The sequence below is a fragment of the Strigops habroptila genome, chromosome 2, assembly GCF_004027225.2.
Source record: "Strigops habroptila isolate Jane chromosome 2, bStrHab1.2.pri, whole genome shotgun sequence".
NCBI lineage: Eukaryota > Metazoa > Chordata > Aves > Psittaciformes > Psittacidae > Strigops > Strigops habroptila.
Genome location: NC_044278.2, coordinates 24,357,282 through 24,370,826, shown reverse-complemented (window position 1 = coordinate 24,370,826; position 13,545 = coordinate 24,357,282). Strand labels below are relative to the sequence as shown.

At 36.5% G+C, this 13,545-nt stretch overlaps 1 protein-coding gene across 4 annotated transcripts in view; it reads right to left on the bottom strand.

Annotated features, from left to right (window-relative positions):
- NCAM2 (neural cell adhesion molecule 2) overlaps window positions 1-13,545 on the bottom strand; it is a 283,578-nt gene that overhangs the window by 109,163 nt on the left and 160,870 nt on the right. For all 4 annotated transcript variants that reach the window (XR_003990100.1, XM_030476672.1, XM_030476673.1 and 1 more), the window contains exons 5-7: window positions 8,333-8,470; window positions 7,304-7,421; window positions 2,442-2,602 (exon numbers count right to left, since the gene is read on the bottom strand). Coding sequence is in view for 3 of the 4 variants with exons in the window: in XM_030476672.1 (XP_030332532.1) it covers window positions 2,442-2,602; window positions 7,304-7,421; window positions 8,333-8,470 (417 nt within the window). In the remaining variant the exon portion in view is untranslated. The remainder of the gene's footprint in view (window positions 1-2,441; window positions 2,603-7,303; window positions 7,422-8,332; window positions 8,471-13,545) is intronic.

Here is a 13,545-nt window from a genome sequence, read left to right as displayed (position 1 = left end):
CCAAGCATTTCAGTGATTAAGGAGTGGAAATAAGCAGTTAAAGAACAAACAAAATAAAGATATAAAACTATGCTCAGAATATAAGCACTATTCTTATAAAACTTAAATATGGTTTTAACTAAAGCTAACCTTGTTTCATTTAGCCTGATTAGATCTTTTCTTAGTATTAAGTAAATGAACACTACTGCTGTCACTCTAGAGAATGATAAAGAAATGACTGTTTACTTCTGAGAAAGTAAGATGATGTAAGAATGCTTTTAAGGTGTCGAATCTTCTTGACTGCTCTTAAATCAACTGCTTGTTATTATGGTACTTGGGAAATTTTTATTGGGATGCCGAAAGCTGTTAAAATGTGGCATTTCATAATTAAAAATGCTAATGCACATGTATCTAAACATATACATGTGTGTGTGTATATATATATATGACTAATTACATCGCAAAACAAACCAAAGAAAACAATGAAACTGAATAGTATGAGTGGTGAAAGAGATATAAAAAGTTAGCTACCAAGCAGAGACAAATACAAAAAATATATTTAAAGAATTCAACGAAGAACACCGATGGTTTCAAGCCATTCAGAAGGACTAAACATAAATGAATTTGTATCAAAAACCTTAGTACGAGTCCTAAGCATTAATATGGATGAGATCATTTAGATAGTAATGGATAATGATACAGAGAGAACTGTAGTACGCAACAGGATGACAGACAGATGAGCAAATCATGATCAGTAAGAAATCCTCTGAGGGAAATAGGGCTTTCTTTACTCTTCTGTGTCTTATTAGGTAGAATAGATAAAAAGCACTAAGAAAGATGAAGAATTTAGGAGAGTAGGATATGTGCCTATAGGTTTCTATACATGTGTTAGTGTTGCAGAAAAACTGTCAGAGTAAGAATTTGATATCAGAACAAAATAGCTTTTTTAACACTGATACTGGAAACAAAGTTGTTTAACAAAAAAATCTAGGTCATGCATGGAACTAAACATATGCAGCTGCTAGATGGCACTAAAATGGGCATGTCCATTCAAAAGTGCAGAGTACTAAAATTTTAAATGCTGAGTGCTCTAATTTTATTGTTATTTTTATTGCATTATGGTTACATTACTGTTATTACAAGTTTCAATCCTGCCAGAGCCCTGTCGTAACAGAAACAATAGTTGTTGCCCCAAAGAGTTTGCATTGTAAATTAAATTAAAGATAGCAGGTATGTGAGACAAGCAAGCCGATGGAGTGGGAAAGAATAATGTAATTGAATAAGTCCTTTTAACACAAAATGGCTGTTTATGAACTATTTAGCTGTAATAATCAGCCATCTGCCTTGCCATTTTCAGACTGCAGTTTTTTGCATACATTTAAGGGGAAGAAAACTATGAGAAGTTGTTGGCTGTATATATGACTGTGAGTTAACCTGTGTGAAAGAGACAAAAGAAAAAAATAATCTTCTTTGTAGGAGAAAATACAACTCCACATTTTCAGAGTTAAAGTAGAGGTGAACCTGGTAAATGCAGAATTAAACTAAAAATAGACTTAGCTTTAGAGATTACAGAGAAGTTAATAGGATTAATTTATGATACTATACCCTGAGGTGTCTCTGTTTCATCTGGGATAGAGTTAATTTTCTTCTTAGTAGCTGGAACAGTGCTGTGTTTTGGATAATGCTGATATCACACCGATGTTTTAGTTGTTGCTAAGCAGTGTTTACACTAAGTTAAGGACTTTTCTGCTTCTCACACCACCCCACCAGCTAGTAGGCTGGGGGGGCATAAGAAGCTGGGAGAGGACACAGCTGGGACAGCTGAACCAAATGACCCAAGGGATATTCCAGACTATATGACATCACGCTCAGTATATAAACTAGGGGGAAAGCTGTCTGGGGGCCATTGCTCAGGAACTGGCTGGGCATCTGTTGGCAGTTTTCATGTTACTACTTTTATGCTCTGAAACTTGGATCCGATAATATTTTTGTTACTACATCTGCAATCATGCACTTAAATAAAAATCCAGAAAGAAAAACAAATTACAAAAACAGGAACACCTCTACACGATGTCTTCTTACAAAAGAACAGTACACTGCTTAGAAGTTCAAATAATGTGGGTTTTTCCTCTTTCAGAATTAGCCCCTCTTTCTCCTCGTTTTTCTTGCAAGCAGCCAACTTTAAAACTAAAACCAGAGTGAATTATCAATTTAACACTTCATTGTGTTATCTGAACAGTAAAAAAGCAAATGATGAAGATAGCCTTTTCAAAATTAAATTCAGGTGTAAAGGTTGAAGTAGCCAACAGGGAAGAAAAAGCTGTAAACTTATACAGAGTGGTTTGCTGCATGAGTAGAAACCTTGCAGGAATACTGTTCCACTGAAAATTGTGGATTATCACCTCAGCTCCCTAATGTTTACATTTAAAAAGAAAGAATAGAATGTACTATGCAGTACTTACCAAAAACTTGAAGGAATGTCTGTTTTTTATCATTTCCTGCTTTGTTTTTAGCATTACAGATATAAGGACCTGCATCAATATTCTTTATATCTCTTATTGTTAGTTCTGTATTGCTTCCTCTCAGCATATATTTTTCATTTTCTTCAATAGGTTTACCATTCCTAAAAAAATAAGAACAATGTAAAAATCAACCAAACTCAGTTCCAAACTCTGAAACAATGTGCTATGGAAGCATCAATATGGTGAAAATAATTTTTGAGGGAAGAGATTGCTATTATGCTCAAAAATGCAGTACCTCACATCGTATAAATTGGCAATATGTATAGAAGGAAGTTGATTTTAGCACAACAAATACCATTCTACAGGATGAGAGTGGTTTTTTCATAAGAATGTGCACATTCTAGACACAAACAAAGCATTCTGAACTGCACTTTTATGTTCAAGATCCCAGCTTCATAATTTTATTGTCACGTTCTAAAAATATATACATACTGAAAATACTGTATCTTTAGTGTTCAATATTGACTTAATGTTAGAAAAATGCTTGTGAATAGAACATACAGCTTACACTCAAGGAAGGACACAAGGAAATTGGTTAGACATACATACTTGCATGTGAGGAACATTTAAAAGCATATTAACTAAGTGTAACTATTGCAGTTCACATTAGTAACAATGTACCAAATTAGAAAAAATATTTTAAATCTCATACAAGTAGAGACTATTGGCACATGAAACCCTTCCAAATGATTTCCTCTCAGTTGTTGTTGGCTAGCCACAACTTAGCAAGCAGGCATGTCTCCAGATGTTAGAATGAGTTCTGACCAGATGGTACCGAAATAATAAAACCTGTGAACAACTCTGAGGGCTGATCAAGGCTTGACCGGTCCATTTGAGCGTGTTGGCATATGCACAGTTATCAAAACAACTTCCTTTTCAAGAGTAGAATTTTAACTTTCTTAATTTTTTCTCATTCTGCCTAGTTTGCTGCAGGCTTCTTTTGATCTTATTTCTGTTAAATCAACATCCCCTTCTCACAAGCACTTACGTATAAAATTGCCTGATTTTCATAAGCACTGATAATCCTGCTGATAATTCTGACTTCCTGAAAACAAACTATTTAACTATTTATGAAACGAAACCAATATCCATTACTGAAATACTCTGTTCCATTCAGTATGCCTAGTTTAGAACATACAGTTTTATATCAAGATTAGAGCAACAATGATTTTCATGTTCTTCTCACATAATGCTGATAACTACATAAATTTCATATTTTATAAAATCATATTTTCCCTAAAAGAAAATACTGCTTCTTTCCTGGGAACATTAATATCTGTTAATAGGATTCCCCTGGCATCTATAAAGCTTACATTTTAGTAACGTTTTTGTAAATAACTAGTCCATTTAGCTGTCTGCTTCGAGACATTATTGTGATACTTGATCATCTCCTTTCCAAAGCAAATCATAGGAATTGTTTTGCAGAACAGATCTAATTTTCCACACAGTTGGTCTCACCAAAAAAAATCTAGTGAATTATGTTAAGAGACAGAAGTCTGTAATCAAGGTCAGAAGTAGTTTCCAAATGCATATTATTACAAGCATCGCCTATATTTACAGCAATTTCTATGCAGAAATGAGATTATGAGCATTTCCCTGGACCCTCTAGCGAGCAGGAGAGATTCAGATTGGTGCTGATACTGGAGAACAGGACAGCATGAATAACAAATTAAAAGTGGATTATTTCTTTTCTCAGATAATTCTAAGTCCTGTCAGTAAAGATAAGGAGATTGATCCAGCTAAACTTTACTAGTGTAAATTATCTCCACAAACATAAACAATCATTATTTTTCAGCAAGACTATTTACATCAGTAAAGATTTCCAGTTCATGACCTGTATCTTTGTATCTTTACCTTTCAGTCCTGGCTAATTTAATTCTATTAGTGTATTGCTTCTCTTCAGAGTGTATGCTTTACACTAATGTAATCAGCTTCAATAAAGATATCAGTTAAGTGGTGAAAGAATTAGATTCTCTCAGTCCATGAAATATCAACAAAGTAAATATGCACACTAAGTAGAGCAGCAACTAAACCTTGCTGACCTTTCTTCTTGACTAGGTATTTTCAAACTGACTAATTTGTAAGTGAACTAACACTTCTTTTTTTAAGGTAGATTGACACATTAGTTAAGATGCCTCCATTTTAAATTTACAAAATCTTAAACATTGTCATCACCTGGAAATGAAAAGGGTAGATGGAAACAGTTAAAGCTTTTCCACATTAGCTACTGTCTTAAAGTGCTTAAAGCCTGAAACTACTGTTTTGTGCAGCATCTTGCTTGCAGCAAACACAGAGGGATATATAAAAGCCAAATGAATAATACTGTTATTTGATTTTAAAAATACAGCTATTTTTTCATGCCCTAACTGAAGTTAACCTGTTAAATCAGTTTACTGGATGTAATTCCACTTGTTTGTTAAAAAAGAAACACATAAATTTGAGGTTAACTTCAACATGAAAAAGTGCACTAAACAAGGAAATTTGGACTGTGACAAGTTGACTATTAATACTGATAAATGGATTCAATTAGGTTCTCAATGTATGACAAGCATATTAATATTAGATAATCAGTTTTGACAGACTTTCCTATCACTGATGCTTTCTAGATTTTTCTCAAGATCAAGAAAGATTATGTTCATCTAGTTTTTCTATGCTCAGCCTAATTTCTAAAGAAAATGCATCTAAAATACTCTAGAAAACTAAAGTCTTTACCTTGACATATCTGCAAAATAAGTTGAAGGGCAAGGAGAAGATATCAACTGATTCTGAATCCTTTTAACCAGCTACCTATATGTGAGTGAAAAGGGACCTGAACAGTTCAGGACTGAGAGCTCAGAGATCTAATACAGAAATTTAGTACTGGAGTACAATGTAGGATAAAGTTTGATTCCTCTAGAAAAAATAATATAGCTCCTCCCACCTTTTTCTCCTTATTCGCATATCAATAATAATATTCCTGTCATGGACACCAGGGGCCTTTCTCAACTACCACTTTACAACATCTCACTGTCAGCAAATAAAAAAGCAAGAATACTTTCTACTGCCAAGACTTTATAGCCTAATAAGATAAAACAAAAACAGAATGAAAGGGGGGAAAAAAAAAACCACCCCACAAACCAAATAAAATAAACAAACAAAAAAGCACCAACAGGGAAGGGAGGTACATAAGCCAATATTCCTCACTATGAGATAGCTCCCAAAATAGGAGCAGAACAGAAGCTTCCACATTTAAGATTCAGTAACCAGTACACAGCCTGTTAAGCTTTTGCAAAATCTTTACAAAAGATACTTACTGAATGGTTTAAAAAAGTTAGCTGCCTCAGGGGCTGGCAAACCAAAAGAAAATCCTTCAGTAGACTCTGTTCAATAGACACAGAAGTGTGTGTCTCTCCAAGACATTTAGCCTGTGTACATACTGTAATATTTATAAAATATTGACAGAAACCCACAGAGATATTTACAAGCTGTGGAAATTTATGCATGCTTTCTTAACAGTATAAAACATTAATGTTGACTGTCTTACATCTTGCAACAAGGCCATTTAGGATCCACGATTTCAGACAACTCTTAAGAATTTTGGCTGGATAAGGCAGACATTGTAAAAAATTACTTTAAAGACATTAAATTATCAGAATATTCAACCTTCATCTGAATTCACTATCAGTTCTTTAATCTGGGCTCTGCATATTTTGTTTTTCTTTTGCCTTTTCTTCACTAGATTTTTAATTCTAAGCCACGATGGAATTAACTTTGCATTCTATTTATTTACATTTCCTGAAATTCAAATTGCACAAGGGAAAAATTTAAAACCACGTATGACTTTCGGCATGTTAAAATGTAGGTATCAGTCAAAGGAAGTCAACATTTAAAATGAATCCAACATTGTTCAAAGATTCCAAAGGAGATTAAGAATTGATGGAAATCCCTTCTATGTCCTTCTATGAAAATGTGGTGACCTTTTAATTCACCTGAAATAATGTAAGTAGATGCAAATTATTCAGGTCTAAAATAGACATGTGCACTGGTGTGAGGTGTCTGAGATACTTTACATCCGAGGACTAATATATATATCTTCGTTAAAATTGAAAGAACATAGAGTGTATGGATATTTAATTTTTTACAAATGTTATATGGTAAGTGTTCCCAAATGACAAAGCTATATTATCTTCATGTCATTGATACCACCAAAAAACAGACGAGCTTTAAATCTGGTTCCATTTTCAAAACATATTACATTTTCAAAATTACATAAACCACCCTTGAAACTCATTCAGTGAAACATTTCCATATCCTGTGGGTGTCTAAAGCAATACCTCCTTATGAATCTCATTGAAACGGAGAGTTAGGGTTAGAATCTATTTTTACAGATGGGGAAAATGTTATCTTTGTTATCAGTACAGTTGATCTGTATTGGATATCTATTGCATAACCGCATATGTTTTTACCTGATGCATTCATGTGCAGAAGTTGTGAGATTTCTGTTTGTATTGTTTTTGAGATACAGACTCATTGCTTCAGCTTTATTTGTTTCCACTCAGATATGAAGAAATCATGTCAATATGCTATTTTAGTTACTTCTTACATTTATCTCACTTGATGGTAACCTGAGTGCAATTGAATTTGTCTGAGCTCATTCACTTACTAATGCTGAATCTACCTTTAGAAGTCAGAACAGAAATGGACAGCAAATGCTCTTAAAATTCAGCAAAGAAATTAAGGTTGCACAGCTTAATGGACCACGATAGAAAATCATGACACATTAAAACAATGTGCTTTGATGTGCAGGCCTCAACTAAACTTACCTATACCAACTGATTTCAGGTGGAGGTGATCCGGTAGCTCTGCAGAACAAAGTTATTGCCTCTCCTCGATCTGCAGTGGCATTAAAAGATTTCTGCAGCTGAGTAATTGCAGGGGGAACTGAAAAATAAAACATTATGTCCTATTAATGGAAAGTAAATTATTGTATGAGTATCTAGAAAAATCTAAATCATGGGACAGGATTCTTTGCTAATTTTGGAATTTATGATTACACTTAGGAATCAAGTTACAATATGAAACACTGTTAGTAGTATTTCTTTACTTTTCTTAAACAAAAGATTTTCACACATTATCAGGACTTTTTTTTTTTCCACTAGAATATTTTTTTAAAGTCTTTTTAAGGGGTTCTTCAATCATTTTACAGAACATTTTAAAGTTCTGTATGCCTAAAGCTAGACATAGCATGTATAAGACATGATAAAGTTATGATGGCCACTAATTTATCTAGCTCAAACGAAAATTTATCTCTAGTCTTTTTTCTCTTTCATTCAATTATAAAGCTGACATACAACTATGTAATGGATCAGACAGTGCTTTTAAAACAGATGACAGCATGTAGTAGTCTTTCATCACTGGCTTTGCAGAACTGATTCGTGGCTCTGTGGGCCAATAATGAAACATCTGTAACAACAGGAGAGACACTAGAGCCAAGTACAGCAGCCCAGTGTTCACCACAGATAACAAGCGCAGCTAGAGTGAACTGAACTACTATGTATTTTAATCTGAAACTCAGTCTTGCAGAGATTGTCAATGTTCTGTAAATGATTAAAAACAATAAACCAGGTTTTATATACTTATATACAGTGATATAACAAAATGCAATGAATTCTATTTACACAGTGTATTTTTAAAAAATAGTAAGAATTACATTTACAGAAAAACACTACTAAGCAGACATGACAACTATATTACCCAGTTTAATCAGGATATTTTAGAAGCTGTCATATTTTAAAATAGGCTGTGATAATCAAGTAAAGCAAGAAGGCAATTTGACAACTTTTACTGCTTACCATTCACAATAACAATTATGTCCCGAAAGTCAATTTCTCCTCTTGCTTCCACTCTTCCTTCACATCTGTATACTCCTTCATCACTTTTATTGATGTTAAGAATTTGGAGATTATTGTTAGCTAATACTGCAAATCGATCTAGAAAGGCAAGTAAGAGATGAAGTGGTGTTAGTAAATCAAGACAACATGCAGAACGCTAACTTGAGTAGTATTCATGTACTTTCTCTATAAAATCAGAATGCTCATTGACAAAACATTCATTAATTTAAAAGTAAAATGTCAGCCAAGAAATTTGTTTTTTCCCCACTCCAAAACACACTGCCATTTCCTAAAATTCAATCTGGATTTTCTATGCATAACTTCCTGCTTACTCTGAGGAGTCATGAAATGTAAGTTAAATTTATAAATTACTGCAAAATGAGTGGAATATTCATGAACACCTACGTAGAATTTAAAAAAGATTAGAGAGATGGAAAAAAGATAAATCAAGCCATTTATAATAAAATAAGAAAATGCTTCTCTATCTATACTAAGCAACTGTCTTTTTGCCCATTTTATGGCACTATGCTTAATCATTTCTCAGCTTGCTTGCTCTCCTTCCCTCCTCCTGTTCCTTTGCTCATTCACTGTTGCTCAGTCATTAATGTATCTCGCTGTAGACTAACACTTCAGAGAAATGAGTACGAAGACATAATCCAACAAAGCACTATACCTTCTGCAGAGTGCAGCATAAACTGAAATTCAATGGACTTTTTGAGTAGCTGAAGTTAATTGAAAAAATCAGATTCTGAACATGTGTGCATGCACTTTCCTGCACATGGAGCAGCAAAATTATATCTTGCAAGAGTAAACTGAATCTGAATTTATTTTATTCTCTCCTTTATGTCTGAACTAGTGTATTGGGTTTACACTGGCAGCAGGAGGGCTGCAGCGGCCTCTGTGAGGAGTGGCCAGGGCTGCCCCGTGCCAGACACAGCTGTTTCCAGCCAGATCCAATGGACCCATGCAGGGCACGGCTGAGCCCCACAGACATGATGGCAGCACCTGGGGAAAGCCTGGGGGAGGAAGGGAAAAAAAACACGATGTACATCAAAACCCGAGAGACGGGAATGAGAAAAACATGACAGAAACAGCCCTGCAAGCACCAAGATGAGAAGGTGCAAGGCGAGGAGGTGCTCTAAGCACCAGAGCAGAGACCCCCTGCAGCCCTAGGAGAGAGCATGGTAGAGCAGATATCCACACTGCAGTCTGTTGAAGACCCCACGCTGGAGCAAGTTTATCCTGAACAACTGTAGCTCATGGGAAGAACCCATGCTGGAGCCATTATGGACTGACCACAGCCCCATTGCCCATCTCCTTGCACTGCTTGGGGTGCAGGAGGTAAACGAGTCACAAAAAAAAAAGTGAAGTTGAGCCTGTGAAAAAGAAAGGGTAAGGTGTTGTGTTACTTCTGTCTTTCTGTTTCACCATCCACCTCTATTTAACAATAAATTCAATTAATTTTCCCTCACTCAAATCCATTTTGCCTGTGCTGTTAATTGGTGAGTGATCTCCCTGTCTTTATCTTGAACCATGAGCTTTTTCACCTCATTTTCTCCCCTGGTACTATTGTATTGCATTTATGTGGCAAGGTTTTGCTGGTCAGGGTGGGAGGCTGCAGGTGTGGCTTCTGCTAGAAGCTTCCCCCATGTCTGATACACCCCATGCCAACCAACTCCAAGACAGACGCGCTGCTGGCCAAGGCTGAGCCCACCAGTGATGGTGGTAGCGCCTCTGGGATAACATAGTTAAGAAAGGGGAAAAGTTACTGCACAGGAGAGGAGTGAGAGTAACAGCTCTGTGGGCACCAAGGTCAGCGCAAAAGGAGGAAAGAGGTGCTTCAGGTGCCAGAACAGAAATTCCCTTGCGGCCTGTGGTGCAGGCCATGGTGAGGCAGGCTGTGACCCTGCAGCCCATGAAGGTCCCCTCACCGGAGCAGGGGGATGCCCAAAGGAGGCTGTGACTCAGTGAGAAGCCCATCCTGGAGTAGGCTCCTGGCAGGACCTGTGGCTGGCCCTGTGGAGAGAGGAGCTGGAGCAGGTTTGCTGCAGGACTTGTGACCTGCGGGGGACCCATGCTGCAGCAATGTGTTCCTGAAGGACTGCACCCCATGGGAGGGAGCCACGCTGGAGCAGTTCAGGAAGAACTGAAGTGTGTGGGAAGGACTCACATTGGAGAAGTTCCATGGAAGGGACCTCATGCTGGAGCAGGGGAAGAGTGTGAGGAGTCCTTCCCCTGAGGAGGAAGGAGTGGCAGAGACATCACGTAATGAACTGACTATAACCCCTATTCCCTGTCCCCCGTGCTGGTGGCGAGTCCGGGGAAGAAGGAAGGGGTGGAGGGAAGGTGTTTTTTTAAGATTTGGGTTTATTTCTCATTATCCTACTTTTATCTGATTGGTAATAAATTACATTAATTTTCCCCAACGTTGAGCCCTTCATTGTATTTTTTCTCCCCTGTCCAGCTGAGGAAGGAGTAATAGCGCAGCATTGACGGGCACCTGGCACCCAGCCAGGGTCAACCCAGCATGCCTGTTGAGGAGGGTGAGGCAGTGGCTGGGTGGGTGCCTCAAAGCTGGCCAAGGTCAACCCACTATAACTAGTCAAATTAATGGACCCTTTTGAGGAGAATTACTTCTTGCAGTTCACTGTACATGTTTTTCTAACAACCTGCATATTTGTTATTGAGCTCTTTCTTGTTCTATTTGAACCAGTGTCACTCTATCAGTATTGAAGGATGACAAAATTTATTAGCTTTCAGTTTTAACTAGCAACCAAGTGTCATTTTTCACTTTGCTTTCCTTTTTGATTCTGCTAGATTTTTAAAGCATGCTAGATTTCTCACAACAGATATTCCAAAACAGTGACAAACAACACTTGGTAGAAAAGCTTTTATGTAGTTATACAGCTAAGAGTCTATTCACAGAACATACGTAGATATGTATTTACAAATAAAACAGCTTTTTATGCTGAGTTCTGTTTCATTACCAAGGACTCTATCAGAAAATGAAGACAAATTGAAAAAGAAAATTTAATTATGCTTCACCTGATAGAGGTTTACAGGATGTCAATGTCCTCAACATATTTACACTAATTATGTCTAGTTTATTAAAGTAATGTTGAACATTAATGCTATTTCACACACTACTACATACAAATTATAAAATCTTTTTCTTTCCCATCCCTACACATTCCAAGAAAGCTGTGCTTTATAAAGGTGAAATGTAGCCCCTCTTTAATCACTGATAACATTTTTGTTTCGTTAACATAAATATTTAATGTACGAGATGAACGAGAGGACTGGAGCTCACCCTAATTTCTTCATGTTTTATTCTTCAGTAGGCTTGTTAAAGAATAGTTCATGCAGCTGTAAAAATGCCACTAAGTATATACAATGATACTATTCTCATTCAGTGGGAATAAATTCTGTATAGACCAGCTGGGTCACCAAATGCACTGAAACCTTGACAGAAAAAGGTTACATCTTGAGGGACTCACATGTAGTATGGAACATTAAGTTGATTCAGAGCAGTAGAATAAACTGGTAATGCAACATGAACCGTACGGATGTTGCGCACACAGATAACGTTCACTGTCCCATGGTTATCCTAATAAAAATTGTGTCTTATACTAAACAGATTACAGTTAGTAGATGTGAGCAATGACTGGGCAGTACACTCCTCCAGCTCATCACTATTTTCTGGACTCAACTCACTCAACTTCAAATGCCTAATTTAGAATAACGGTCACATCACCTTCCCCTTCAGTCTTTCAGACATTAAGTGATATGGATGGCAAGAGGGATTGCCTATGTCTTTTCAGTTCCTCATCATCAGAGCTTGAGGAATTTTTGGCTTATGATTTGCAAATTTTACTGTGTTCTAGGGCATGTACCAGGCTATGACCTACAATGTCTAACAAAAAGGTTAGGTGCAGCTGTTCATTCCAAGACTAGGACACGACTAAAGACCTGTTGAATTAAAAATCAAAACTTTCAGAAAAAACTGAAGACCGAGACTCCTATGAAATATGTCCCTCATACAACCAAATCTGTCATTCTCTACAGAAGGGATTGTAATTTCTTCTTTTATATCAAATGTAAACACAGCATGTTAACTATCTTAAAGATGACGCCTCTGCAAATCAGTTGAGACTATGCTACACTGAGGAAGCAGCAGAACTGGATTGCCACAGCCTACCCAGTACGATCTAGAGGATTGGTCTGGTTGATTTGAAGTCTGTTTTATCTAGTCTTTCAGAGCAAGAGAGAATGCTGTTTTTATGGACCACATCAGTCATAATATAAGATGCAGTTCTCTAGAACTGGAACTAGATGCATTTTCAAACAGTAAATTCTAACAGTTTTCCAGAATCTTCTGTCACACATAAATTGTGATCTTGAAGAGAACCATCTTACATACTAAAAATAGCTATGCAAGGGGGGGGGAAAAAAAAAAAGACCAAAAAACTAATAAAATTACATTATATTGAGAATATAAAAGCATACAGAAAACACAAAGGATGCACTAGTCCCCAATATTTTCTACCCAGATGCATACAAGATACAATTTTGCGTATGCATTATAGTTACCTACCGCATCTACACTACATTTATAGAAAACTGCTACTCTCACAGTAGAATTCTGACATACCTTAGTGATCTGAGCAGTGACAGAACATGCATGTTTATATAGATTGTAATGTATATGTACCATATACGTATTAACAGAGCAGCCTGCCTTTTTCTAAGGTCAACTCCAACTATAAACTGATATTCAAATGTCTGTACATGGAATTTCTCTATTTGCTTTAAGCAATGTAGAACGAGTTGTATTTAATGTCCTTTGAAGCCCCAGAATTGTGCAGAAACAGAGCAAGCCACTTACGACTCCAGATAAGATCTGATTGATAAAAACAATCCCATTCACTTTCACAGATAGTAAGATGTCCCTTATTGCATACAATGGAATTAAGAATCCTGACAATTCAGCTCTTGGTAACAATAGAGAAAACCTCTGAACATTCCCAGAAAATGATGCTTTATATATTGTCCTATTAAACCTTAAACAATGTAAGACCAGAAAGACTTTTGGAGGTCACTGTTCACCCAGATTTCTTGTGTTAGATTTTTTTCTTTTATGAAGTAATGATGGGCAGCTACCCCCCCAGTTTCAT